The 25,490-nt window shown below is 43.3% G+C and overlaps 1 protein-coding gene across 1 annotated transcript; it reads left to right on the top strand.

The window, feature by feature from the left end:
- Nucleotides 1-1,087: 1,087 nt before the first annotated feature.
- On the top strand, nucleotides 1,088-21,360 carry EXOSC10 (exosome component 10). Its single transcript, XM_067567411.1, has 25 exons — nucleotides 1,088-1,252; nucleotides 3,040-3,176; nucleotides 3,666-3,789; nucleotides 5,389-5,493; nucleotides 5,866-6,028; nucleotides 7,107-7,218; nucleotides 7,558-7,633; nucleotides 7,830-7,940; nucleotides 8,454-8,597; nucleotides 9,459-9,649; nucleotides 10,549-10,705; nucleotides 11,457-11,605; nucleotides 12,047-12,097; nucleotides 12,942-13,053; nucleotides 13,864-13,914; nucleotides 14,532-14,610; nucleotides 14,764-14,885; nucleotides 15,521-15,616; nucleotides 16,342-16,416; nucleotides 16,908-16,995; nucleotides 18,237-18,310; nucleotides 19,024-19,192; nucleotides 19,710-19,771; nucleotides 20,485-20,558; nucleotides 21,174-21,360. Exons 1-25 carry the CDS (start codon nucleotides 1,100-1,102, stop codon nucleotides 21,202-21,204), a joined length of 2,706 nt encoding a protein of 901 aa, XP_067423512.1. The 5' UTR covers nucleotides 1,088-1,099; the 3' UTR covers nucleotides 21,205-21,360.
- The last annotated feature ends 4,130 nt before the right edge of the window (nucleotides 21,361-25,490 follow it).

Genomic DNA, 25,490 nt, shown 5'->3' with positions numbered 1-25,490 from the left:
TGTTTAGATGATGTCTTGTACGAGCAAATGTTTTGTATTGATGTAGATTCAAAGCTGTTAAGGTCAGAAGTGCCCATTATCATTGTGTCTCCTGTGTAACACAGGCTCACAGAAACATATGAGAAATCCAAACTGTTTGGACAGGTATGGGAAAAATAGGTTTTGGGGTGGCTTTTTTGGTTGTAAACCTGTTTTGACCTTGACTATTTGTGCTTTGAAATAATCCATTCCCAAGATTGTATATGGGTAGAATACATGCCATGGCTCAAAACCTGACCTGTAGTCTCCATCTACTGGCAGACTGAAATTTATGCCACAAATATCTGAACTGGTGTAGAATAGACCCCAAAATCAAAGGAGAAATGTGACCCTGCTTATCTCAGGTTGAAGTCTAGTCAAAATTAGACCAGGCTTTCTTAAAACATCTCCCTTGACAAAAGCGGCTTAATCAATTGCTCCAGCCATCACAACGGACAGGAGCGAATAACCTCTCCTAACCTTAAATCAAGCCCCTCCAGTGCTGGCATTTAGGGGTAGGCTAAGGTTTGCTGTCCTACTCCAGCAGCATGGGGCAGGGGCTGTGTTTGAGGGCTGGGGTGTGGGGGGACAGCCAGCTGGCTGCAGTTAGAGGGCCACTGGAAGTGGCAGGAAGGTTGCCCTACCCCAGGGCTAGTACCTGGCTTTGGCCTAGGGCGAGAGATGGTGGGGGGGTCAGGGCGGGGCCCAGGGGCTGGGGGTTGTGAGGTCACAGAGGCGGTGTCCATGGTGGAGCTGGGGGGAGGAGGTCACTGCAGCACGGCCCCTGCTGGACGGTCTAAGGCACCCCCCAAAAACCACAGCAGGCTGTGTGCGCACGCGCACAAGTGTGGGGGGAAGGAAGGCAGTGGCACAAGGGGTTGGCTGAGAGGGATGGGCCTGTAGAGCCCCGCCCTCTTCTTCGCTCAGACGAGATAAGCTATGGCGCAGGCGCAGCCTGCTCCTCGCCGCCCCTCAATGAGCATGCGCCTTGCAGCACTTCCGCCTTCCCTAGCCACCCTCCCCCTTTGCGCTTCAGTTATCGCGAGAGTAAGCGATTGTCTCACGTGGGTCCACGTCCAAGATGGCGGCTGTCGGCAGTGGGGGGAGTGGTAGCGCAGCAGTTAAGACGTGCCAGCTCATGGACCCGGGGAGCGGCGGCGGTATTGAGGAGCTGCCAGGAGGCTGCTCAGATACCGTGCTACCGGGATTCAGGGATGCCGACTCCTTCGTCAAGGTACGTGAGGGAGCCTCCGCAGACTACAACTCCCAGCGTGCTCTGCGGCACCTTTCCCCCGGCAGCGGGGCATGCTGGGGACTGTATTTGCTGCTCGCCGCCCCACTGGATGCTGAGGCGTGAGGGGAAGCTGCTTACACTGTATTTCCCAGCATTCTCTGTGCCCCCCCCACAGTGGGATTTGGGCGGCCGAGAACGAGGCTGAGCGGTGCATGCCGGGAGTTGTAGTATTGGCCTTGCCCCATTTCCCCCCGGGGCCCTTCGCCCCCTGGTGCGGCGCGGTGGGGAGAAGCAGGGCGTGGAGCAGTGGGTGGCCCGGGGTAGTTCCTGGGGCTGGGCCCATCGGCTGTTGCTGCTGGGGCTTGCACCTCCCATCCTGTCAGCACAGGGCTGGTCGCCATAGGCTGTGCAGAGCTGGAGCGAGCCGGGCAGCCAGGAACCTGGGGGGTGTGGGGTAACCCGGGGCGCCTACGAGTAGCTGAGCGAGTTTGTATCTTGCCCCGGGAGAGTGGGGGCCAGCTGCATCTAACTGGCGTGGAGTGAGTCTGTTGGCAGTGCTGTTCAATGGAGGGGCGCAGGCCACGGTACCCGAACCAGAGTTGTCTCCGTGGGCACTGGATGCTGTCTCTTCTTTTCCTCATTTCATGCAGTCTTCCTGTTCCTGGCAAGCTCTGAACATAACCCCTCAGATTAGCTAGCGTTTTCCCTGCAGCAGCTTTTCCCTGGAGAACTAGAATCGTGGTAGTGAGATAAATTGAACATCAACTACCATATTAGCTCATGCCTAGGCCCTGGTGCTGAATGCAGCCCTAAATATCATTATCTGTGTCATAACAGGAAAAAACCCACAGATTTGGCAACACTGGAGTCATGGGATTCTCTGTATTCTTAAATTTTCACTGGGGTAGGTGCAAGAGAGGCAGCCTCCTTTGTGATGCACTCCCTATAGCAAGTTGATTTTTCAGACTGTGTCTAGCTGCTAGGTCTTGATTTTTGGGATATAGGTGGGCATTTACATGTGACTATTAATCCAAGCATGACAAAGTTTTCTACAAACTGATTAACAAACCATAGCATTGCTATTGCCATCACTACAAACTTAATTCCTACATATTCCCTCACCCATGCACCTTTTCCTAGGCCTGGTCTACGCTACAGAGTTAGGTCAATGTAAACTGTCTTGCATCAACCTAACTTTGGAAGTGTCTACACTTAAATTTTGCTTCTGCTGACTTAACTGCCCCGCTAAACTGATTTAATGATCTAGTTAGGTCAACACAGTGTCAGCATAGACACTACGCTGCTTATATAGATCGTTATTGACTGTCAGGAGCCTTCCCACAATGCCCCACATTGACAGTATAATCAATACAAGCACTCATGGGAGGATGCACACTGCTGACACAAGGAGTAAAGTGTAGACACGCACAAGCGCTACAGTTACTGCGGTGGCTGTATGGTGATGTAAGTTAGGTTGACTTAATTTTATAACATAGACATTGCCCTGGAGAGGCAGCATTTCCTAGTTCTGAAGTTGGAGCTAGTATACCCCCAATATTTCCCATTAAACCAAAAACTTTTAGATTTAAGTTTTCTTTTATTTTTTTAGTATTCGTTTCATTAAGTTAGGATGAAATGGTTGTAAATTCTCTTGTTTAAAAAAGCCTAGTGTTTCTTGGTGCAGGAGTTGTAATGTGAGGAATGGGATTACTGTGTAATATGGCAATCATAGAAAAATGAATATACATTGTGGAATTATATTTTAATAATGTGATGCTTTTTAACAGCATGCGCTTGGCACTGTGGTGGCTGCTACTAAGGCATCTAATGGGATCCCTCAGACTGGAGATGAATATGACTTCTATCGCAGTTTTCCTGGATTCCGGGCATACTGTGAAACGCAAGGTGACAGACTGCTTCACTGGTAAAGACATTTTAGCTTTCTTGTGTCAGTGGTGAAATCTAACGATAGGGAACAGAGTAAGAGGCAGAGAATTCTCTTTGCAAATTTCAAGCAAGATACCAGCGTTTTTTATTACATGTTTGTTTTGAAAAAGTTTCAGTTGCTTTTCTGATACATGAAATTTAAATGGTAATGATAAAAATGGAGTCATTCAATTTATAACTGTAAATAGCTGTAACAATTTAGGGGAGGGCTGATGGAAAAGTGACTTCCTAACCAGATGGCTTAATCTAAGTTCCGTCGATCCACTGGAAATTAATAGCAATACCTAGCACTTTCTCAGAGCTTCTTATGTTCAAAGTTCTTACAATGGTATCTAAAGGGTCTGTATTTGATTTTGCAAACCCCAGAGTAGCAAAAGCTCAGGAGAGATCTTAATAAACAGTTCCAGTCTTTAGTGTACCTCGTTTTAATGTCATTTAAAGAGGTACTGAACTATTCTCTTGTTAGTATGAGCAAGGTGATGCAGTATCATGGCTGTCGCAGTCACATCAAGGATCGCAGCAAAGCAACAGAGCTGGAAGATAAATTTGATTTGCTGGTTGACTCCAATGATGTAATTCTTGAAAGAGTGGTGAGTAAACTTTCCTTATGTTTTTTGTGTTGTAACGATTCAGCAGATCATTCATTCTACAGGAGCTGGAATGGCAACATTTAGCAATTACACTTTGTTCCTCACTCTAAATCTCTGACCTCTTTCATTTTAAATATTTATTCTCTTATTGTCACTATTTCTTAAGTATCTCTTGGTTTTAAAAAAAATACAGCCCAAGGGAGGCTATTTTTCTGAGCTCTCTGTCACTTTTCTATATTTAGATCATGGCTACAGGGTGGAACTGAGTCCATAAGGACTTGTATGACAATAGCACCTAAGGGCTCCAACTGAGATTGAGACCCATTGTATTCGGTGCTGTACATACACACAGTAAAAGTGTGTCCCTTCTCTCTTGGCTGAAGAGTTTACAATCGAAATAAACAAGATAGACAAAGGACAGAAGGGAAAGCAGAGACGCAGAAAGGTGACATGATTTTACGTAGGTCACACAGCAGATCAACAGCCAAGTCAGGAATAGAAACCAGGGCTCCAGAGACAGTCAATCAGACATTACCATCGCAAATGAGGTGGTAAAAATGCAGCCTGGAAGAGAAGACTGCCTGTGTAGGTGCCAGAGCAGATGTGTTCTGTACTACCCCAGGAGAGCAAAGGAGCTGGAATAATTACCCCGACCATGAAGAAGAGAGGCTGGTGGCTGATTAAACTAACATGTGGCTGAAAGCAGAGACCTCAGTGCCACTTGCATTCACAAGCAAAGACTCTTAAACCAGTTATCTAAATCAGTGCTTCTCAGGCCCCATGGTACACTGGGTGTTGGTGCTGTACCTGTACTCTCCTACAGCTTTATTCTCTGCTGCCTGACACCTCACACAGTCATTTACATTTGCACAAAGTGAGTGTGAAACACGCCCAAGAAAGGCACTGTGATCTAGGGCTGGAATCTGGAGGCCCAAGTTCTGTTCATGCCTCTGCCATTGATCTGTGGTGTGACCTTGAGCAAGTCACATCATCTCTCTGGGCCTCAGTTTTCCTTCCAACCCTTTGTTTTGTCTTTTTAGAGTGCGATTCTTTGCATCAGGGACTGTCTTACCATTTGCCTGTACTATACCTAGCCTGATATGTCACTGATCTCAGCTGGCGCTTCTTGATGCTGCCATAATACAAAAAAAGAAAAACAAAAAGGTTACCTGACTCCCAGGCCAGTGCATCAGCCACTAGACAATGCCACCTCTATAAAAAGAGTTCATTTCTAAGCATGGCTGAGAGTTGTTTACTTATCATGCTCTGTCAAGCAAATTAGATGCAGGACTAACTCAATATTGGCCCATCTCAAAACTGGGCACAGTGGAGAATAAGATGACAGTGGAGAGTGTGGAACTAAGATGATCAGCACATGAATATGTCTGAAGAAACGCTCCTTTGATTCCTTGGCAATTGCTTCCTCTAAGCCCTGACATTAGGATTTCATATCTAACATTTGGCCACCCTCGCCCTTTACAAAATCAGAGGAGATGAGCATGGAGGCAGCTGCACATGTCTCTCCTTTCAGTCAAGCCAGACTGCCAAGTACAGGATGTTTCATACAATTTTAAGTCAGCTTTTTTTCCTGAATTTCAGGGCATTTTACTGGATGAAGCAGCAGGAGTGAACAAGAACCAGCAGCCTATCCTCCCTGCAGGAATGCAGCTCCCGAAGACAATCATTTCCAGTTGGAACCGCAAAGTGAGACTTCTGCAGTCAGCTGATTTTAATTAACTTGAGCTTTTTATTTAGGCTTGAGTTGTAGTAATGGTGGTTTGGGGGTGGGGGGTAACCCAAAGACCCTTTAGATTCCTGGTTGTGCTTACACTTTTACTTCCCCTCTCTTTACTCCAGATTCAAGATCCCTGGGTTTCTGATCTATACTTCATACACATAGATCTTTCTCTAATCTGAATTAGAGCTAATTTAGATGCTGTTTTATGGACCTTAGATACTGTGCTCTGATTTCAGGAGAATTTTTCATTATTGTGTCTGGAGTTTAATATTCAAATGCATAGGGTAAGTCTTAGTAAAACTCTTTCAAAATCCATTCACGTTTTGTTTTTTAAACAGAGTGGAGAGTCCAACAGAACAAAGTCTGAAACCTTCCGATTGCTGCATGCCAAGAATATCACTCGACCCCAATTCAAATTTCAGGAGAAGATTGACAATTCCAACACTCCCTTTGTACCTAAGCTTTTTGTCAAACCCAACGCACTGAAACCACTGCCTGAAGGTAAGAAGGCCAGGGCGAGAGGGCTTCATTTGCCTTGGCTAGTGTATAATAATAATATGAGCTAGGTGGTATTATTATTTATTCTTATTATGAACATCAAACAGAAACCAACGCTCACAAGCCAAAATCAATAATTGAATCTAAAGAACATGTATCCCAGAAGGAGACTAAACCCTTTAGAAATAGTAAGCTTGCCGTTATGTTGTTTTTTAATCTTATTACAGAGTCAAGTCTGTATAAAATGTCTTGCTGTGGGCATACATGTAACCATCTGTAACACACAATGTATTTTGGAGCTGATCCTGCTCCCACTAAAGTCAGTGACTAGGCTCTTATTAATGTCAAGAAGTACCAGGTCCTGCATAAATGCAGTTGAGCTTAGAATAAATAATGTTTCTTTTCATTAGTATGGTGAAAGAAATTATTAGACTTGAGCTTCTTTGCTTTGGCTTCCTTGTCCAAATAGTTGACACAAGGCAACCAAAAGCTTCAATAGTTTTTTTTTTCCTACCACAATAACATCCCACGTCTTTACGATCAGTCATTCTGTTGCTATTGAATCAGCATTTCTCCATTAAAATGCAATTGTAGTTCTAGCTACTAACAATTGATTTTTCTTTGGTTTATTATTTTTCATCACTATCTAATAGCGCACATAATGGAGGTAGAGCCACTAGTTGCCTTTCCATTGCAGAGCAGTGCTTGGCAGCCAGAACCCAGAATTATTCGTCTTTGGAAGGCTCATGCCACATGTGATTAAATTTTTAAAATTTCTTGGTACATTACAATCTCTTCAGCAGAGGTCTGGCAAAGTACTGCTTGGTCATCTTCCTTAATCTTTAAGGGGTGACATGTTCTTGTAATATCTACTACTGTGTTATAAAATGAGGCGCAGGTAGAAATCTTGTATTTAAAAACAGTATCTTGTACTTAAAAGCAGCAGGCCAGGAGTGGTCAGGGTTTACAGTACTTAATCATTTTAATGGGGTATTAGGTTAGGCATTGCAGAGAGAAACTTGAGTTAGGAATACACGTTATTTGTACAGTTTTGTCTAATTTTTCCATCTTGATCATTCAGCACTTGCAAAAAGCAGGCGGGAGCGAAAGGAGCGTCCTGAGGACTTGGATGTACCAGCTGCTCTGGCCGATTTCCTCCATCAACAGAGGACTCAGCAGACTGAACAAGACATGTAAGAAATTAAATAGGCAATAGGGTGCTGGAAATACAATACAGTTGTATGCAATCCTTTTATGCATGTTCCTGTCACATGCAGCACCTCTGCATGTGCACTTTCACATATGGCTCTTCTGTGTGTCTATGCATATACATGCTTCTTCACTTGTAGCTGCCTCCATACATGTTCATAATTTTTTATAACTATACATGACAAATCTGCCCTTTGCTAGGATTTCTGGTCAATACTAGGCAAACTGCGGTGGTTCACAAAGTGTGTATCTTGGTAACTGCTCTCTTTGGCTCTGAGAAGTTGATTGGAATGATGCTCATTTCTTTTTTGTTATTCGTGCAGGTTTGCTCATCCTTACCAATATGAACTGGAGCACTTTATTCCACCAGATGCAGTTCTCAAGAAACCACAACTCCAGGTTAGTACCCAGCTTAAATTAGTAATAGAATCTAGAAAAAATGTTGAAAGAAGTAGATGATCTGCTTGCAGCCTAGTTATGATAGGGGGGGCAATGACAGCCGGTGATAGCAGTCTTTAATTCAGAAACTTTTGGATTTTGTGGGAGGAGAACGCTGCATCCCCCCAGATGGGTATCTAATAACTTGCTTTGTCAGATGTACAGGCCTGTCAAGGAGACACCCTGCCATTTTATCTCCACCCTGGATGCTTTGGTAGAACTGAATGAAAAGCTTGTAAGCTGTAAAGAATTTGCTGTGGATTTGGAAGTAAGTGTGTTGCTCTTTGTTTTAAATTACATATGTTGAGTTAGCATTTAGCAGCTCACATTATTCTGTTATCCTTCTAGTTCTCAGTCCTCTTTTGCTCTGTTGCTTTGGGTATCGTATCCTTCTTATGTGGAGTTAGGTGAGATGTCCTAGGTCTGATGTGGAAAGCCTGCTAATTTTATTATCCAGAAAGCTGCATGGGATTTTGGCTGACATTTTAACTTCTCAAATATTATTTTACTGTAATAAGCTTTGTTTTGAATTCTTCCTATGATCCTTTGGGTTTTGCTGTGATCCATGGAAAGGACCAACTTCAAAATTAATTTGGATGATGTATTATTAAGACAGTAGCAATGATTGCAAAGATATGAAACCTGTTCATGTAATTATTTTTTGCCTAGAGGAATCCTTCCTTTATTTTTCTCATCTTTTCCTCTGTCTTTGGGTCATTCTGTATTTCATAGTACCACTCTTGCAGTGGCTCTAAGTTAACTTCTGTCCTTTGTCTGGTAGCACCATTCCTATAGGAGCTTCCTGGGCTTAACATGTCTGATGCAGATTTCCACCCGGATGGAAGATTTCATTATTGACACCCTGGAACTACGTAGTGACATGTACATTCTGAATGAAACCTTTACGGACCCTGCTATTGTAAAGGTCAGTAGGCACTTTCAAGCTATTCAGGACTAAGACTGGAGAACTTACTTTTGGCTTAACTCTGTCTGAAAGCATGCTTTCCCCTCCTGCCCTGGCCAGTCCCTGCTTTCCACAAAGAGGAAGGGTTGGCACAAGTGGGAGAGCCACAGTATGGGCCTGATCCAATGCTCATTGAAATCATTGGAAAGATTTCCCCTTGACTTCAGTGTGCACTAGATCAGCCTTTACGTCCTAAGATGCTAGGAGCATCTAAGTCCCTGTTGTGAGGGTGAGTGCCCATTAGTTGGCTTGATTGGTACTGGCCCAAAAGTGAATTTGACCACACATCAGGAGGCTTTAGGCAGGTCTGTATCCATTAGACTGTGGTGAACACAAGCCAAGTACCATTTCTGTTTGTTCTAGTGCTTTACTGACAGGTATGAAGACAAGGTACTTGCCCCAGAGAGCTTGCCCACTAGATAAAAAATGTGTAAACACAAGAGGCAGTGAATGGGGGAGCACCACAAGCAATGTGATTGAACAGTTAGCAGGCATCTCCTCAACTCCAAAGTTCTTGGGTTTTACTATATGTTTTGGGGAAGGAGGCAGGGGAGAGAAAAACTATTGAAAATCTATCAGTTGTCTGTTGAAAGGACATGGTGTGGAAACATGGTCTGGGTGAAACCAAGTACTTGCCATTGTGCCACTGGGGGTGAAAAGAGAAATGCTAGCAAAGAGGTCTTGGTTTAGAAACACAACTTTCTAATTCTGGTGCCACAGTGCTTCAGGCCCCTAAGTGGAACTGATCATCATGTCATCCCAAGTGCTATTCCACCATCTCATGTTCTTGTATCTAATGCATTTGATTGTGTTGCCTTGCAGGTCCTTCATGGTGCCGACTCAGATGTGGAGTGGCTACAGAAAGATTTTGGTCTGTATTTAGTGAACATGTTTGATACTCACCAGGCTGCCCGTCTCCTCAATCTTGGAAGACATTCCCTGGACCACTTGCTAAAACTTTATTGCCATGTGGAAGCTGACAAGCGTTATCAGCTGGCTGATTGGAGGATACGGTAAAAGTTTGATCCTGATGTGTTGGTGTTAGAGTTAAGAGTCAAATTTGGGATTTATTTGCATGTTAATGGCTGTGTTTCACTTCTCAACCTGGCCCCAAACCACATAGTTTACTGGGATTTTTGGTTAGTGCTGTGGTGGTGGTGGACTGGAATAAAATGTCAGGGCTTCAAAACAGTTGAGATGCATTAGCAGATTTGTGGAATGGGGTTGAGATTAGTATGTAGAGCGCCTACCTACAATACGCTGTGCTTGGCTCTGTCTGTTTCAATTTCTTACTTTGGTGAGCACTAAGCTCTTGCCAAATGCTGTAATAGATGTTTTTTAAATCAGTGAATCAAAAGACTTTTGGAAGCTGACTTAATGCGGTAGGAACGGTGCTTAATTACAGTGTAATATTATGAGAAAACCTGCCTCCTCCTTGAAGAAGTAATTGCTGCCACCTTCTTTCTCTGCATTGCTCAGCCTAGCATTCTAAAATTGCAATTCTGTTGTAGCAAGATGCACTACTAAAAAACTCTAACCTCCAGACAAAAATACTATGTAAATCAGTACAGGGTCTGAGTGATGGATCTGGAATTGAGAATGGTCTCTGCAGCATGATCTTCCCAGGCTCATGGAGAGCACAGGTGTGGTATGTAGAGGTGCACAGTGGTAGCCACATTATTGTACAAGGTACCCCCTGCCATCTGATTCTGAGTGGCTCCACTGGAGAAAATCATTGTAACAGTGCCCACAAATGAGATTCTGGTGAAAGCAATCCAGAGAATTCCTGGATTAGTTCTTGGGAGGGACCCAGATATAACTTGTCTTCACTTGCTGTGGCAGCAGGTACTGCAGGGATGACAGAAGGGCTCCTAAATGCATTTGTGCAACAGTGATAGTTCTCTGCTTCCAGCCCTTTGCCAGAGGAAATGATGCAGTACGCCCGAGACGACACTCACTACCTGCTCTACATTTACGATAAAGTGAGAGAGGCACTGTGGGAGAAAGGAAACGGGCAGCCCACTCAGCTGCAGGTGGTGTGGCAGCGCAGCAGGGATATCTGCCTGAAGGTAAATCTTCACCTGGGGACCAATTATTTGGGTCAGAATACAGAATATCTAGGATGGGAAGTACCCATGGTTCCACCTGGCCTATTTCCTACCTTCTGTGTCAGAAACCCTAATTTTCAGTATGTATATCTGGAAATAGTATTACAGGCTTAAACTCTCTCCCCATTCCCACACAGTGTGGGCTCACCTGTTCCACTAGTTAAGGGGCCTCTATTTGAAAAGACCTTTGGTTGTCTTCTAAACCACTGCTGCTGATCCGCATCAGCCTGCAGGTGTCAAGAGGCTGAAACGTCTCAAATGAGTCAATATTTATTTACATTCCTCATTTTTCTGGATATCCCTAATGAAAGCCCGGGATACTGGAGCACTCTGTAACTCTATGACAAACACACACCGCCTACCTCTTGCTCTCACTAGGCAGTTTTCAAATCTATCAAGGCTTCAAGATCTGGCATGTCTGTGGATGCTTTTGGGCTTAGAAACTTTCTTTCCTCATGTTTCCAAATTAAAATGCAAAAATGAGCATTGCTGGAACTAAAACATAAAAAACAAATGTCTGCATCAAATGTTTAAAGTGAAAACCTCAAGCAGCTCCTCAGCCCTGAATTCCTGGGCCATTGTTGCATTTAGTCCTCTTTTGTGTGCTTGATTCTCTGTGATAGAGAGAACACAGCCTAGGAAATGCCAAGGGGGATTGGTACATTACTCTGTTTGATACTGATCACCAATCTCTCTAATTCTTCTTGTTCAGAAATACATCAAACCCATCTTCTCAGAGGACTCCTACCTTGAGCTCTACAGGAGGCAGAAAAAGCATCTCAACACTCAGCAGCTAACAGCTTTTAAATTGCTGTTTGCCTGGAGAGACAAGATGGCACGTCAAGAGGATGAGAGTACAGGGTAGGAAGTCATTAATTAGGCACAGTTTTAACATTTGAAATGGATCTCTGCAGAAATGTACAGCTCGTTGAAAGAAACACTGGATCTGTTGCTAAGAATGGTTGATTTGGGTGCTTCCTACATATCTAAGACACTATCCAGTGAAAGGCACAGTACTTTAGTGGCACCACTTCCTGCCGTCTGTTCTTCTTCTCCCCTACACTCCAGATCAGAAATCAAAAGTTGGGGGGAAGGATAGATGGTTGCCTCTGGTTCCCTAGATTAATCCTGATTAATTTCACTTTAACTGACCCCAATGCTTTAGAAATTGGATCCAGGCAGAGTGGTACATTGGAAGTTTTTTGGTTTGTTTTTTTTTCTTTTCATGAAATTTCTCTGTTAATAAGTCTGATTAACACTGACACAATGACCATATCAGTGCTACTGCTCTTTGCATTGCAGGTATGTGCTACCGAACCATATGCTACTAAAGATAGCAGAGGAACTGCCCAAGTACGTATTGATAGCTTTTTGTTTTTGTCACTTTTATACAACCCGAAGGTCATTTGCTTATACTCTAACTTGATCCCAGGTCCGTCAGTCAGTTACTCATGGATTTTCCTTTTTTTTTTTTTTTTACTTCTGTGGTTAGCTTGTTGCTCCCACCAGTTAGCATTGCTTTTGCTTTTGCTTCTTCAAGGCAGGGAAATAGAAGAATTAAAATGTTAAGCTCTTCCAGCAGAAGCCAGGTGGTTATGAAAAACAGGTGTTTTCACATGCCTTTGTCAGGAATACATAGCCTACTAATGCAAAGCATGGTCATACTGCTGCCAGTCATTGCATCTCCTTTCCCTTTTGAGATCTCCACCAGTATGCTACAGGAGAAGGAGATTAATTTCACTAACACCCTATAGGTGTTGATTCCATCTGTAAAGGGAGATGTGTAGGTGCCAGAGCCCTCTCCTGTTCCCCACAGTGTTCTGTAAACAAGATTTTTCTGGAGGGCTCGGTATTCACAATTTACCATCTGCACTTGAATAGAGATAAGACTGCGTCTGTGATTTTAAAAGCCTCCATGCTGCTTCTATGAGGAAAATAGATATTGGACAAGGAGTGAAATTAAAGCTGGATGCAGAAAGAATGTGATGAGGGAGTGGGGCTGAGCTAATGGGCTTTCCTTATGTGCCCAAACATGGTATTGACACGTTTGTAGTTGTACTGGAGAGACAGTGACTGACTAATCTGATTTGCCTTATTCAGCGAAGTGAGGGCCTCTGGTTGAGTGTCCTTTGCATGTGAATGTTTGATTTATCATCTGAGAATATAACAAACTGGGTTTCATTTGTTATGTCTTTAGAGAATCCCAGGGCATCATTGCTTGCTGCAATCCAGTCCCACCACTGGTCCGCCAACAGATCAACGAAATGCATCTCCTCATCCAACAGGCCCGAGAGATGCCTCTGCTCAAGGTAGGAAGATCTTTTACCAACAGATAACAAAACCCAAAAGACCTGGACTTTATTGTGGAATCTCTCTTGCACCTGGCCCTCCAGAGGTTCCTATTAATCTCCTGTATTGTATTTGTATCTATTGAAATCTAGTAGTAGTCTACATGTGCAAGGCTGCTGCTGGGAATTGCCATTTGTGTGTGAAACTTGTGACCTCGCGTTGAAGCCTGAGTATTGACCAGTATGCTATAGGCAGAAGCACTTCCTGTGATCATTGCTTCCTACCCCCATGTCATGAAATCTCATTGCAGACTTCAAAGCAGTGCAGGCCCTTAAGGGAACTAAAGGACTAACAGGGTAGAAATATTCACTATTGCGCAAAAGCAATCATCTGTGCTGTTTCTAGAGCATAATCCTGTTCGGCCTTTATGCACACATAATACTTACCTTTGCAGGGAGGAAGAGCTTGTTGGATGCACATAAGAAATCACCAATGATAAATCCCACAAAACTGGCAAAGCAGAAATGTGCACCCAACCTAGGAGCTTGGCATGAGGTTTAATATAAGTCAGCACACTCCTGCTGCTATTACCGTGCAGTGCATCCTCCTACAGTAAAATTAAGCCGTTCCTGAGCATGAACACTTCCTATGGGAACAGCTTCTTAGTTTTACCTGTCCTTACACAGAGATGCACATATGGGAGGGAAATTTAAAACTGTTACACTGCTAGCTGGGTTGAAAATATTGGTAAGAGGAAGCTTGTGCCTACTGGGTTAGATGCTTCAAAGTTAACCATTAGCCATTTTCTTATTTTTTCTTTCCCATCTTAGTCTGAAACTGCAGTGGGGGTAAAGAAGAAAGGATCTTTGCCCAACCCAGAGGTACTGTCTCTGTAATGCTAGTCATGCTAATATGTTAAACCAGAAATTCAAAGAAACTGCCCTAGCAGAACAGTGGTCCATATCATGAAGATTGTAATTTTATTCTAGCTAGTTATGCTAAATCCAATGAGTAGTTCTTTTCCATTTTACAAACCTGTCCCTCTGCTAACCCAGTTTTATCCTTGTGTGCTATAATACTTGTAAAACTACCATTCGTAAGTCAATATTTTAAAAGGTCCAAGCAAGCTATAGAAACTAAGTATTCCATCAGTAAACACTACAGTTGCTGGACCAAGTTTTGTGCATGTTTGTTATAATCTGTATTGACTAATTTTAAGAAGAAAAATTTCAAATGAGTTACTAAAGCTGTGCCGGTTATCTACCTTGTGTCTATGAAACAAAGCATTCCTACTGGCCAGTAGCTATTTGCACAGTCATCCTTTTGGTGTCAGATTCACTGTACACTAGCAGATGAGCTATATTAGGAATACTTAGCCTCAGAATCACCCATACATTTAAATTGTGATTAGCCTGTCACTTCGCCCTATGTAAATGCCTCTAAAGAGTCTCAGAGCAGTTTTGTATTGATCACATATGTAATTTGAATTTATTTGTAGAGGCTGGAGAATCATTTGTTTGGACCTCATGACAATTCCCGTGTTCCTGTGGATGATATTCAGAACCACTCAGCCTTAGGTAATTTGGGAGGGATGGGAGACAGCCTCTGACTTCTGCTAATATGGAAGGAATTCAAGTAGTCTTTATTCTTTGACACCTTAAAGTAAGCACTGATGACCTCACCTTGAGTGAAAGCTCATTTGGAGAAACCTTGTTTTCCTTTCTCTGCAGAACCTGCACCAGTTCTGGAATGTGGGAGCCTCTTTTCAGACAGTGAGAGGGAGATGGACAGCACACAGATATTACCGAATTCCACGTGTCTTGTTGCTACAGCCACCATCAGTATATTCAGTGTAAGCTCCAGTAATATGAAGAAGTCTGCATTTGAATTTTAGAAAATAAAGGTTTGATTAAACCAGTGACGCATTGTAGTAATGTTGCAAAAAGGGTAGCTGAAGAAAGAGAGGATATCCCGGGAGACACTGCTGTGCTCCCTGTCAGGAGTACAGCATAAGCAAGTTCAGCAGGTAGGAAGCTGGCAAGTGGATTAGCTCTTCTTACAGTCCCAGGGTTTCTGCCTGCACCGGGTCTTTAGGTGGATTAGGAAATGATATGGCAACCTGAGGAGCACAAAAATACAACTGAAAATTCACCTACTACTAAAACAGGTAGCAAGTGTGAAATGAGTACTGTTACAGAACAGAATTATTTAGGCTTGTCACGTACAGAAGTAAAATTCAATACTGCCTCAGTTCCCCATCCCCCTTCCCTCCATCTTCACTCCAAGTAAGCAAAACCTAGTTTATGAGGTATTGATTTTTGGCATTAGAGGATATCCTAAATGTCTTTGGCTTTTGCTAACTCTATTAGCTCATAAAAGTCTCAGGTGACATATCATGTGTTTCAAACAATGCTGGAATCATTGGCTGTAAACTGTCTGTATGTAACTTACGTATTTTTATATAACGGTTTTTCTACATTCCTTAAGGAGCCCGATGTGGATGAAGGGAATGAGAAGAACTTAACAGTTGCACAGCAGAAGGCTCGGCGCATAATGGAGTCCTTTGAAAACCCGTTTAGAATGGTAAAGGGCATGGGACATACTTTGTAATGACAGCTTGTGAACTGGGCAATATAGTCAGTCCCATAAGGGAAGGAATGTCCACAAAGCAGAGTTGGTGGAGTTTAGCAAAACATCAGCTACTGCTCATCTACTGGAATCGCAGGTTGTATGCTAGATGTATTTTGCAAGGAAAACAATTGGATTTGGTTTTGAAACATACAGAGAAATGGATGTTAAGGAGGCGCACTTCAACAGGTTAAAAATATGTTTTTAAAAACAATCTTTTATTAGACATACCTTTTAATTAAGACTTTTTTTTTTAAATCTAGTATTTCATCTTCAACTGTATTTTACATCTCTCAGCTTGATGGTGAAAATAAACTAGTCAGTTTCACTCTTGATTTGAATCTATTTCGCTTCTGGTTTGTCATGTACTAAAATGTATTTTTCCAGTGTGTTTGGACATGCAAACTGGAGCATAATGCTATCAAGAAATGTTTCTTTTGGATTACTTTTAATAGAAATATTTCTATTGGCCTCAAGTTTTGTAATTTTGGAGAGGTGTGAGCTGACATTCTTTTGAAACATTAGCTTTCTGTAGAATTGGTCTTAAATTTGAACATTTTTCAGTTAGCACCTACTAAGTGTGTTGTATGTCAGCTGTCAGTGACTTCCACTGTAATGTATGTTGTCTGCACCTTTTAGCAATCTGTGTTTTAAAGCAGTCTATATTTTCCATTTCCTAGTATTTGCCTTCAGAACAGAACCCTGCCCACATCTCACAATCAGCGAAGTTTGACCCATCATCAAAAATATATGAAGTGAGTGTCTACTTCTCAAATTTTCTGAATACTACTCAGCACTTTGTGAAAGAGCCAAGTGACTATGAATGAATTCTGAGTTTCCTTTGGAAGTTTGAGGAGTGTGAGATGGAAGAATGAGTTGGATTTTTTTCCTTTTTGCTTCCTTTTCTCCCCAGAAAAGGGGAGGAGTTTTTCAGACTTCTACAGCATTCCTGACCTCCAAAGAGCAAGGGAAACTCCAGCTCATATCTCCCACATTGCAAAATGTTGAATTACAACTAGACACCATACCTGACTTGGATCCTTTGGTGTTCGTTCATGTGGCTCAGAACTCTTTACCAAAAAAAAAAAAGTCATATTTTAATCTGTGGTTCATGCAACAGATTATTCAAATAGTCAAATTTGGTGTTCTGTATGCCAAAGTGAATGATGGTACAGGTCTCTAAACTCCTGTCCCATACTGCCTGACTTCGGAGTGAATGATCCTGGATACTTTTCTTTTGATGTAGATCAGCAATCAGTGGAAGTTGATGAGTCAGGCACAACTGCAGAAAGAGGCAAAGGAAGAAGCCCAAAAAAAAGCAGCACAGCCGAGAGGTAACTTTTTGGACTGAGATGGAGGCGAGGGCTGGGGCAGAGGGGTGGATCTTCCAAACCCTTGAGTGCCACTCTCCGTAGAACATCACTATCCAGGCCCTTCATCTTAACTAGTCTTTGCAGCCAAGATACTCTGAGCACGAGTCCTTTCAGAGCCTGTCAAAACCAATGGTTAGCAGTGAATGACATGAGGTTCTCCTCTCCTTCCTTCCCAAAAGATCAGGATTGGAAATCAAATGCAGATCTGATTGCTTGGTAGTTCAGAGCGCTTGCATTAGAACGATCATCATCATAACCCAGGGTTTTTAACTAGAAAGGGTCCTTTCAGCATGGCAGGCCACCATTTTCCTCTATCTAGTCCTTGTATATTTGTAACTGGCTAAAACATAACGCTGTTTGAAACAGAGTGATTGATACAGTCAGTAGAACAAGGCCCAGGGTAGACTAGTGCATTGCAAACTTCCTCACACACAGCTCTCCCAGTGCGTTTCTGTGCTAACATGCAGCATCCCTTTTGTTTGCATATTAGCCATTTGCTGACAAGAGACTGCAAATAGTGCTTAATTATATGTATTCCAGGCTGAATCCTCTAAATTCACTTCCTCTGTAACCTGTGCAACACTGAATGCAGGTATCCAATATTTGAAGGCTGGCACATTAATCTGCACTGTATTACCAAAAACTCATAACACTTTGCATTTTTGTTTATTCCTCAGGTAGAGAAGGTGCTTAAGCCTTTGGCAGAACACTGATTAGTCAGTCGTCTTGGAGACACCCGAAACCTTTAAATGATCTAGGGAGCCAGGCCAGCAGGGTACCTTAGTTTGCTGACTGATGCCCTCAATTATTCAGCAGGTGGGAGTGTTTCAGGAAGAGGGGGTTAGAGAGAGCTAGGGGAGCTGAGAAGCCAAGAGCTATGGTGGAGAGGGATTTTAAATAAACCATTCCCCACCGCCCAACAAATTACTGAGGAATCGGCCAGCTGGCTTCCCCATATCCAGATATGGTATAGTTCTGTCCTATCATAGTCTAGAGGACATGACCCCTTTTAGATCATGAGTTTTCTGTTGAATGGGATTCACATCATGAAGATTGCACTATATGTGGTGTCAGGTGAAAGAGGATTGCCATTGCAAAGCAAGCTCCTTGTCCTTTCTTGAGAGCGATCTTTGCTAACGCACTCCTGCTTTCCTGCATGTCTCTTGGCTGAATCTCATATGCTGTTTTTGTTCTTTTTACAGCCACTCGTGAACAGATGCAGAAGGAGTGCAAAGCAACAGCAGAAAATATTACCTCAGTCCGTCAGCAAGCTGCGGTATGGACAAATATTTGAGAGTGAAGGACAAAATAAGCATCTCTAAAGCTACACCCTTAGCCTTAGTAAATATAAACATTCTGCCCCCAATCCAAGGCACTTAGTGTCTCCCCAGCTCTCTGGATCTATGGACTGAACCTTTCCTGTGCTTTTGACTCTGTACTTGGCTACAGGCCTTGTTTTAGATCTCTGCGAATATGTGCTGGGCCTCATCCTACTCCAGTTTCAACTCTTCTCTATCCTAGGGAATACTTGCCATTGCCTTACCTCTGTCTTCCTCTTTCTCTGGTTCCCCCCAAAATTTGTACATAGACCAGTGGTTCTCAGCCCAAGGGCCGCTTGTGTCCCAATTAGCGCACAGCTGCGGCCCATGAGACATCCTCAGGTCTATACTGGTAGTCTATATATTGTGTGGATGTGGCCCACATAACACACAGAGAGCTGCATGTGCAGCCCACAATGGTAAATAGGCTGAGAACCACTGACACAGAGCAACAACAGATTCAGGCCCCATGTATATGATTGTCAGCAGTATTTCTAATCTAAAAAGCCTTTGCTATGGGAGCAAAGCAGCGAGACCCTGGATCCCAGTACTAAAACAACATCCCCCCCCCAATCCCCACCGTGGTATCTATGGCGGTTGCCCCCTGAGCCCACTGTGGCCATGCAGAGATGTATCACATTTTCCTTCATTGGGTGTGTTGCTTTTACAGCAAGAACAGGCCAGTAAGAAGAGGGAGAGAATCACAAGTGAACCAGGAACAGACGTGCCAAAACAAGAGAAGAAACGGCCAAAAGCCCCCCAGCAGCCAGAGGAACAGGAAATGCCAAAGCAGTTCACCCCCTTTGATTACAGCAAGTCTAATTTCAAAGTGTTTGCTGGTAAGAGCTGGATTCCCCACCTATGAGGCTGCAGGCTGTGGAGACCATTGCCTAGCTGAGCCTTGAAAAGGCTGTGTGGGTGTGTAGAATTCAGTCACATTCAAACAGTAATGACTGCCCCGTAGTTAATGGAAGAATTGGGAAAGATTTAGAGAAATCAGTCTGGTGAAGTGGATTGCTCACCATCTGTCCATCTAAATACAAAACCAGTTGAAATGATGATGCATGGAATTTTCTTCTTGGAATTACCAAAGGCAGTGGCTCCTTTTCCTACACAATAGAGTAATGTATTTGATTCCCTCCTGGAGCTGTAGAAAATAGGGAGGCTTGAATCAGGTGTAATGAGGATCTATTTAAAAGCTTATTCTCTCCTTAGCAGTAGAGTCTGTTTCATAGTGAGGAAGGACAGCCCTAGATATTTCATTACAGCCAAAGAGCACCTGCTATTGGTGTGAATTTACTGTTCATTTAAAAGAACCTTTCTAATAGTAATTATTCTCCACTCCATGTCTCTCAGGAAACAGCAAATCCAAGCAGTCATCTCAGTTTGATCCAGCCAGGCAGGCCCACACAGGCAAGGTAAGGGAACACTCTCAAATGAGGAACAGAAATAAAAGTGATATGATGTGGCCAGAATAAGGGAACGCTCTGCAGAAGTTTTAGGGCTTTCCCTAGACATGCCAAACCACCCCTACTAGCTACTGAATGCTGAAGTGCAGACTTTCAATCACTAATCCATAAGGCTTGTTACAAGTCCTGTTCCCATGTGCACCCTCCTCCTGCCATTCTGACTGATGAGCAAATGGTTCCCACAAGCTTCTCTTTCAGATCATTAAAACTATGTTTAGAGTTTAACAAGTGATCGGTTTACATGTGATACTGTGGGAAATGCAGCTTCCTGTGCAGTAACATCAATGTCACTCCACACTCCTTCCAGAGAGAGAGACGAGATGTAGACTAAAATAAAGTGCAGTGGTGGGGATGAATCTCGGAGGAGGAAAGGTGATAGGGCCTATTCAGGATCATTCTGTACTACCTTCTTTATCTAGTTTGTAGAAACTTTATCTCAATGGAATCTCTAGACAGAAATGTCAAGAAGAAGCTCCTTGTCAGGAGTGCTTATTTCAGGTGAATGAGAGAATATGTTGTACTTCAAAACTCACCACTTAAACAAGCAGAAAGTGTTCCTTGAAGATATGATGGACAAGACAAGGTTAGATGCAAGTAGAAGTATCCTCTGAAATATATTTTGTTAATTAATGCACTGGCGGGTCATTTTTCCTTTCATATAGAAATTTTCCGGAGGCAAACTTCAACAGTCAGCTGGAAATAAAAGCATGTCCTACCTGGCTGGGAAAACTGATCGGTATGTTGTTAAACTGTTCTCTGCAAAGTGATGGCGTGTTCCCCACTCCAGTGCCCGGGAGCTATAGGCAAAGCCACTATTCTATTTAGACCACACAGCAGTAGAGGGGATCTGGGCATTCTTAGTATGAGAGCTGCACAACACCTGCTGGTGTTGATTTCACAGATTGACATCAGCCCCAGAGAAATCTAATCCAAGATTCATGTGAATAAAGACAACCCTGGCAGGTCCTGAGGTCATAGTGGTGCTAGTCTTATGGGAGATGCATCTCTGGACCAAATATCAGGCTGTACAGAGGGAACACATTTCTCACCAGGGAGTTAGAAAGGAAAGTGATGGTGTTGGCTCACATGAAAATTCCCAAGATATTCAGTTTGCAGTTCCCAGATGTAATTGTTGTGGGGGAGGTGGAGAGATGGGCAGTCTGTGGCCCCGTAAATTCCCTGCAGCTGTAGAAGGGCAACATTACTTTGACTCTCCATTGAGGTGGGGATTGCAAAGGAGCTTGTGTCACCACTCTCTCAATCCAGCCTTGCTAACATTGCCTAGACTTTAAATCTCAAGTGAATGTAGAACCAAAGCTCTTTTAAATGCTTTCTATAACTCTTTTTGCAGGGGCTCCAGGCACAACTGGCCAAAAAGATAGTGTTTGTAAGAGATCCTGAGAGAACTGCCGATGATCAAAAAGTTACTGTTGTCAAACTGTGGAGAGGCAAATACCAATCACTGCTGCAGTTTTTGTACGGAAACCTTTTTAAAATAATTAAAACGCTTTTTCCAAAGGGGAAAACCAATTTTAATAGTTTTGGCTTTGGCTTTTATTATATTTACATTTTTTAAAATTGTGGGGAAATGTATTCGGTGTCCTCAAATGCAGACTTTGGCTGAACCTGTTGCCAAGCCTCCATTGTCTGGAAGAGCAAAATCTGGCGCATCAGTTGGATGTGGGGTGACCCTCTGTTCGTATTTCTAAAGCCAGCGCAGAAATAATCAAGAGATTCAACAAATGCGCAAATATTCGTGACTTGACCCAGATACAGGGGAACAAATCCTATACAAATATACAGCAGAGGAAATAGCCAGGCTACCCCTATGACGCCAAACTGCCTGTTTATTTTGCAAACCACAGTAATGTAGAAAATGCATTTGCTTCCCAAGCAGTAGTAATTTCAGTGCTTTTAAGAGAAGAAGAGTGCAGGTACTTCTGAACTGAATGAAAACCAACAGTTCTTGCTTTGCTTGACTTGTTCCAGAAATGAATACAAGGGCCAAAAGCAACGTAAATAGGTTGACCGTTAAAACAACTGGAGAAGACTGAAGGAATCCTATTGGACATTGCTCTCTCCTGTACTGCTCTGTACTTTAATGTCTGAGAATCTCAAAGCTTGTTCCACGTGTTTACAAATGAAGGCTTGTAATGCCCCTGTGAGGCAAGTAAGCAGGATCCCCATTTTACAGATGGGGAAGCACCAAGTTTGTGTCTTGGCCAAAGTCATACGTTGAGGTAGTGGCAGAGCAGATACTAGAACTCTGGACTCCTGGTTGTCTGCTCTAATCGCTGCATAAGGCTGTTCTGGTTTTTATCCACCTGTTTGAACCTAATCTGTGTGCGTTAATGTAGGCTTGGAGATGAGCAGCAGGTGGGAGAAAGCCTCCAAAAACAGAAAGGGCCTTTTTGCAATCTCAGATTTATTTCACACACAAAAAATTAGTGACGTGTCTGGTGGGTTTTGTTCATTTAGGAATTTTGCCATGAATGTCATTCAAATTACACCTTAGAGCAACAGATCTGGGTCCATTCCTGCTCATAAAAGCCATTTGCACGGCTGAATATTACACCTGCAGAATGTCTTTGAAGAGGTGCAATTGAACAGCAATTTTCTTTGTGAATATATGCCATTCCACAGCCCACTCCACACACTTGCTGCCAATTGCAATTCCCTTTCAGCTTTGCCACCTCTGCTACTTTAATTGATGTATCAGTGAATCTATTGAAAGACCCATTGGCTGCGGGGTTTAAAACGTCTTCTGATTTCTATGGGCTCTTTTTACTCATTTTAGAAGTAGGTGCAATGTAACATTTTCAAAGGTTGGCTTAATTTTCATCTTGATTTTTTTTTCTCCCATTTTGAATTGAGGCTTGTCATAGATTTTTAAATGCCCTTAATGAATATGACTGGCAAATTCATGCATGTTTTATCCACCTAACTGTGATCATAACTATAATTCAGATGCAGTCCTCATGCTGCACTCTTGCGTTGCAAAGAGATTTTTTTCTACCAACAGCAACTAGCCAAGGAAGTCTCCGCTTAAAAATCAGTTTTTTGATATCTTCTTAGTATAATTCTTGTGTATTTTTTTTCCAAGGTCTGCTCTTGGAAATACATGTCTTGTAGTATTTCTGGATGTATCCTCCAGGCTCAATAATATACTTTCATAGCATCTAATCATTTTTTTAAAAAATCTGCTAAGATTTTTCAGAAGTGACCAGTGATTTTGGGTTGCCTCAGTTCTTGGGGGTCCCACTGGAGGCACTTTCAAGGGGCCTAATTTTCTGAGGTTGGGTGCTGAGCACTTTTTGAAAATCAGGCCCCTTTCAGATGTGTATAGTTGGGCACCCAAAATCACTAGTCATTTATTAATATCTAACCCATATGTTGCTTAATGTACAGTAATCAACTAATATAGAAGTGTAATGCTTGGCTGCTTAGCAGTCATTTGGTACTTTTATAAAGAGAACAGACATCCTTTAATATATATGTGGTTGCCTCCTTATATAAATCTGCACATTATATCTGTAATATGCCCATCATTTTTCATTTTGAATTATTTTAGTAAAGCAACTCTCAATCATATGTAATTGCTTTACAGAAAGCACTAGAAAACATATATACACTAGTAACTTTAAGTATTATTGTATGGAAGTGGTGTATGCATTGTCCCTTGGTGGTTCTGCCCTCAGGTACCCTATTCTTGATAAAGGATCTGATTCAGCAATCCTCATGCTGAATAGCACTTACGTGAGGAGACTTTTATAGGACTATTCACATGAATAAGTACTGCTCAGTGAAAAGAACAGTTGCAGAACCGAGCCCTCTAATTTAAAGTATTTGTGGGGGAGGCATTCTGGATATCAGATATACATCAAAAGCTCTTTCAATATCAGTTATAGTCATGGAATATGGATTGTATTGCTGAACGTAAGTGCCCTGAGACCTCAAACTAACCACCTAGCAGGATGTTAAACCCCTGGGAGTTATTCTTGCCTTGCACTTAGTTAAATATTTTATTTAGCACTATTGTAGTCACATGCTTATGTTGTTCCAGACCTAAGACAAGGTAGATCAGTGATGTGTTAGTGGATCTGAGCAGATCACCTACAGACTACTGAGAGAGCTCATTTAAGTAGCCAGATTGGAGTGTGGAGCTTTCATACTGATTGTATGGCTGTAATCAGTGGGGAATAGAGAGTGGGTTGTACCCAACTTCTGCAATTGATGGTATTTAACTATTCTTTTAAAGATGTAATATATCAAATTTCATCTTGATTCTTAAGCAATACTGAGAGGCCAGAGGCCAAAGATGAGCAAGACTCAGTCCTGAGCAAGTAGTAACTTTTTCTGACCTAAAACTGTCTCTGCTTTAAATTCCATCTCTTCCAGTAGACTGCTGGGCTACCCCAGGCACTCTACAACATTAGAGAAGGGAGATTGCTTATTCCCAGTGGAACTTAGTAAAAGCTTCTGTTCCTGCCAACAGAGCCGGGCTTCTAAAATCATGACATTTTAGGTCTAGAAAAGTTTTTTGGGAAGAAAGTTGTATTTTCCCCACGCTGGCTACACAGGTGCACTCTTGTGAAACCAGCTGCCTCCTTTCACCGGTGCTAGGAGATCATATTAAAAAGTGTATTGGGACTTTTCTAAAACATTCCTAAAATCAAGTATCTGTACCCCATGGGCCCTATACAGAATACACAAAGGAGTGCTGGAGTAGGAGGATTTTATCAGCCCTTAGTTTGGGTTACTTTGTATAAATCTCTTGGCGTGGTAAAGACAGCTACCCCAGACTCTCCGTGCTATCTCTTGCCCATACCCCACTATGTAATCCCTCTGTGTATACAGTGTAACACAGCACGTGTGTCTAGTTCAATCTTTTAGTATCCCGTGCGAACAATCAAACCTGAACGATGTGTGACTTGCAGTTTCGTTCATTCAGCAGCGACCTCACCCACGTCCCTCTGTCCCTGCGCTGGCCTCAGGCTTGTCTCCTTCACTCGTTCCTGGTTTGGTTGAATTAAAAAAACAGAGCGGAGATCCGCTCTCTGCTGTAAGGATTTGTGTGTGTGTGTGTGGCTGTGTGTGTGTGTATTGGGGGGGGGGGAGAGAAGGAAGAGAGATTAAATCACCCCGGCTTTCCACCTCCACTGCACCGGGGCAGAGCTCCTACGATCAAAACTTCAGCTTCCCCGTCAGCCTGGAGGGGCCATGCACCCCCTCCACACCGCCCCCCGGTTCTCACCTAGTTGTCAAAACCCCACCCACACCGCCACATACACACACACCACATACATACACAGAGCGGGGGGGGGTACTTCCCTCCCCCCCACACTGCGCGGGGGGTGTCACCTCCCCCCACGAGCGGACATAGCGGGGGGGGAGGAAGGGCTAAAGGATCTCTCCCTTCCACATAACCCCCACGTGGCCTGTGGACTTGTTGGAGCCGGCCACCCTACCCTGCTAGCTCGCTGTTAGCGCCGTACCGCGCAAGGCTCGCCCGCTAGAGCCGCCAATAGAGGCTGCGCCCGGATACCGCCAACCAATGGAAACCTGGAAGGTCACGAAAAGGGCGGGTGCTTGGTCCCGATTGGCTGCTGGCGGCCGTGGGCCAGCCGGTCCCCTCTCCCCCTCCCCCCCCCCGCCCGGGGCACCAGCT

This window comes from Emydura macquarii, unplaced genomic scaffold (genome assembly GCF_026122565.2).
Source record: "Emydura macquarii macquarii isolate MOO-44397 ecotype Brisbane River unplaced genomic scaffold, CSIRO-AGI_Emac_v2 contig_2768, whole genome shotgun sequence".
NCBI classification, from domain to species: Eukaryota; Metazoa; Chordata; order Testudines; family Chelidae; genus Emydura; species Emydura macquarii.
Note: the sequence above shows the minus strand (reverse complement) of the source record. Positions and strands in the feature narration are given on the sequence as shown.

Excerpts from the sequence above, each read along its gene's own strand:
- EXOSC10 (XM_067567411.1), top strand. The coding sequence starts at position 1,100 with ATGGCGGCTGTCGGCAGTGGGGGGAGTGGTAGCGCAGCAGTTAAGACG. Across the intron at positions 1,253-3,039 it reads ATGCCGACTCCTTCGTCAAG|CATGCGCTTGGCACTGTGGT; the intron begins GTACGTGAGGGA and ends GCTTTTTAACAG. Across the intron at positions 10,706-11,456 it reads GCAGGGATATCTGCCTGAAG|AAATACATCAAACCCATCTT; the intron begins GTAAATCTTCAC and ends CTTCTTGTTCAG.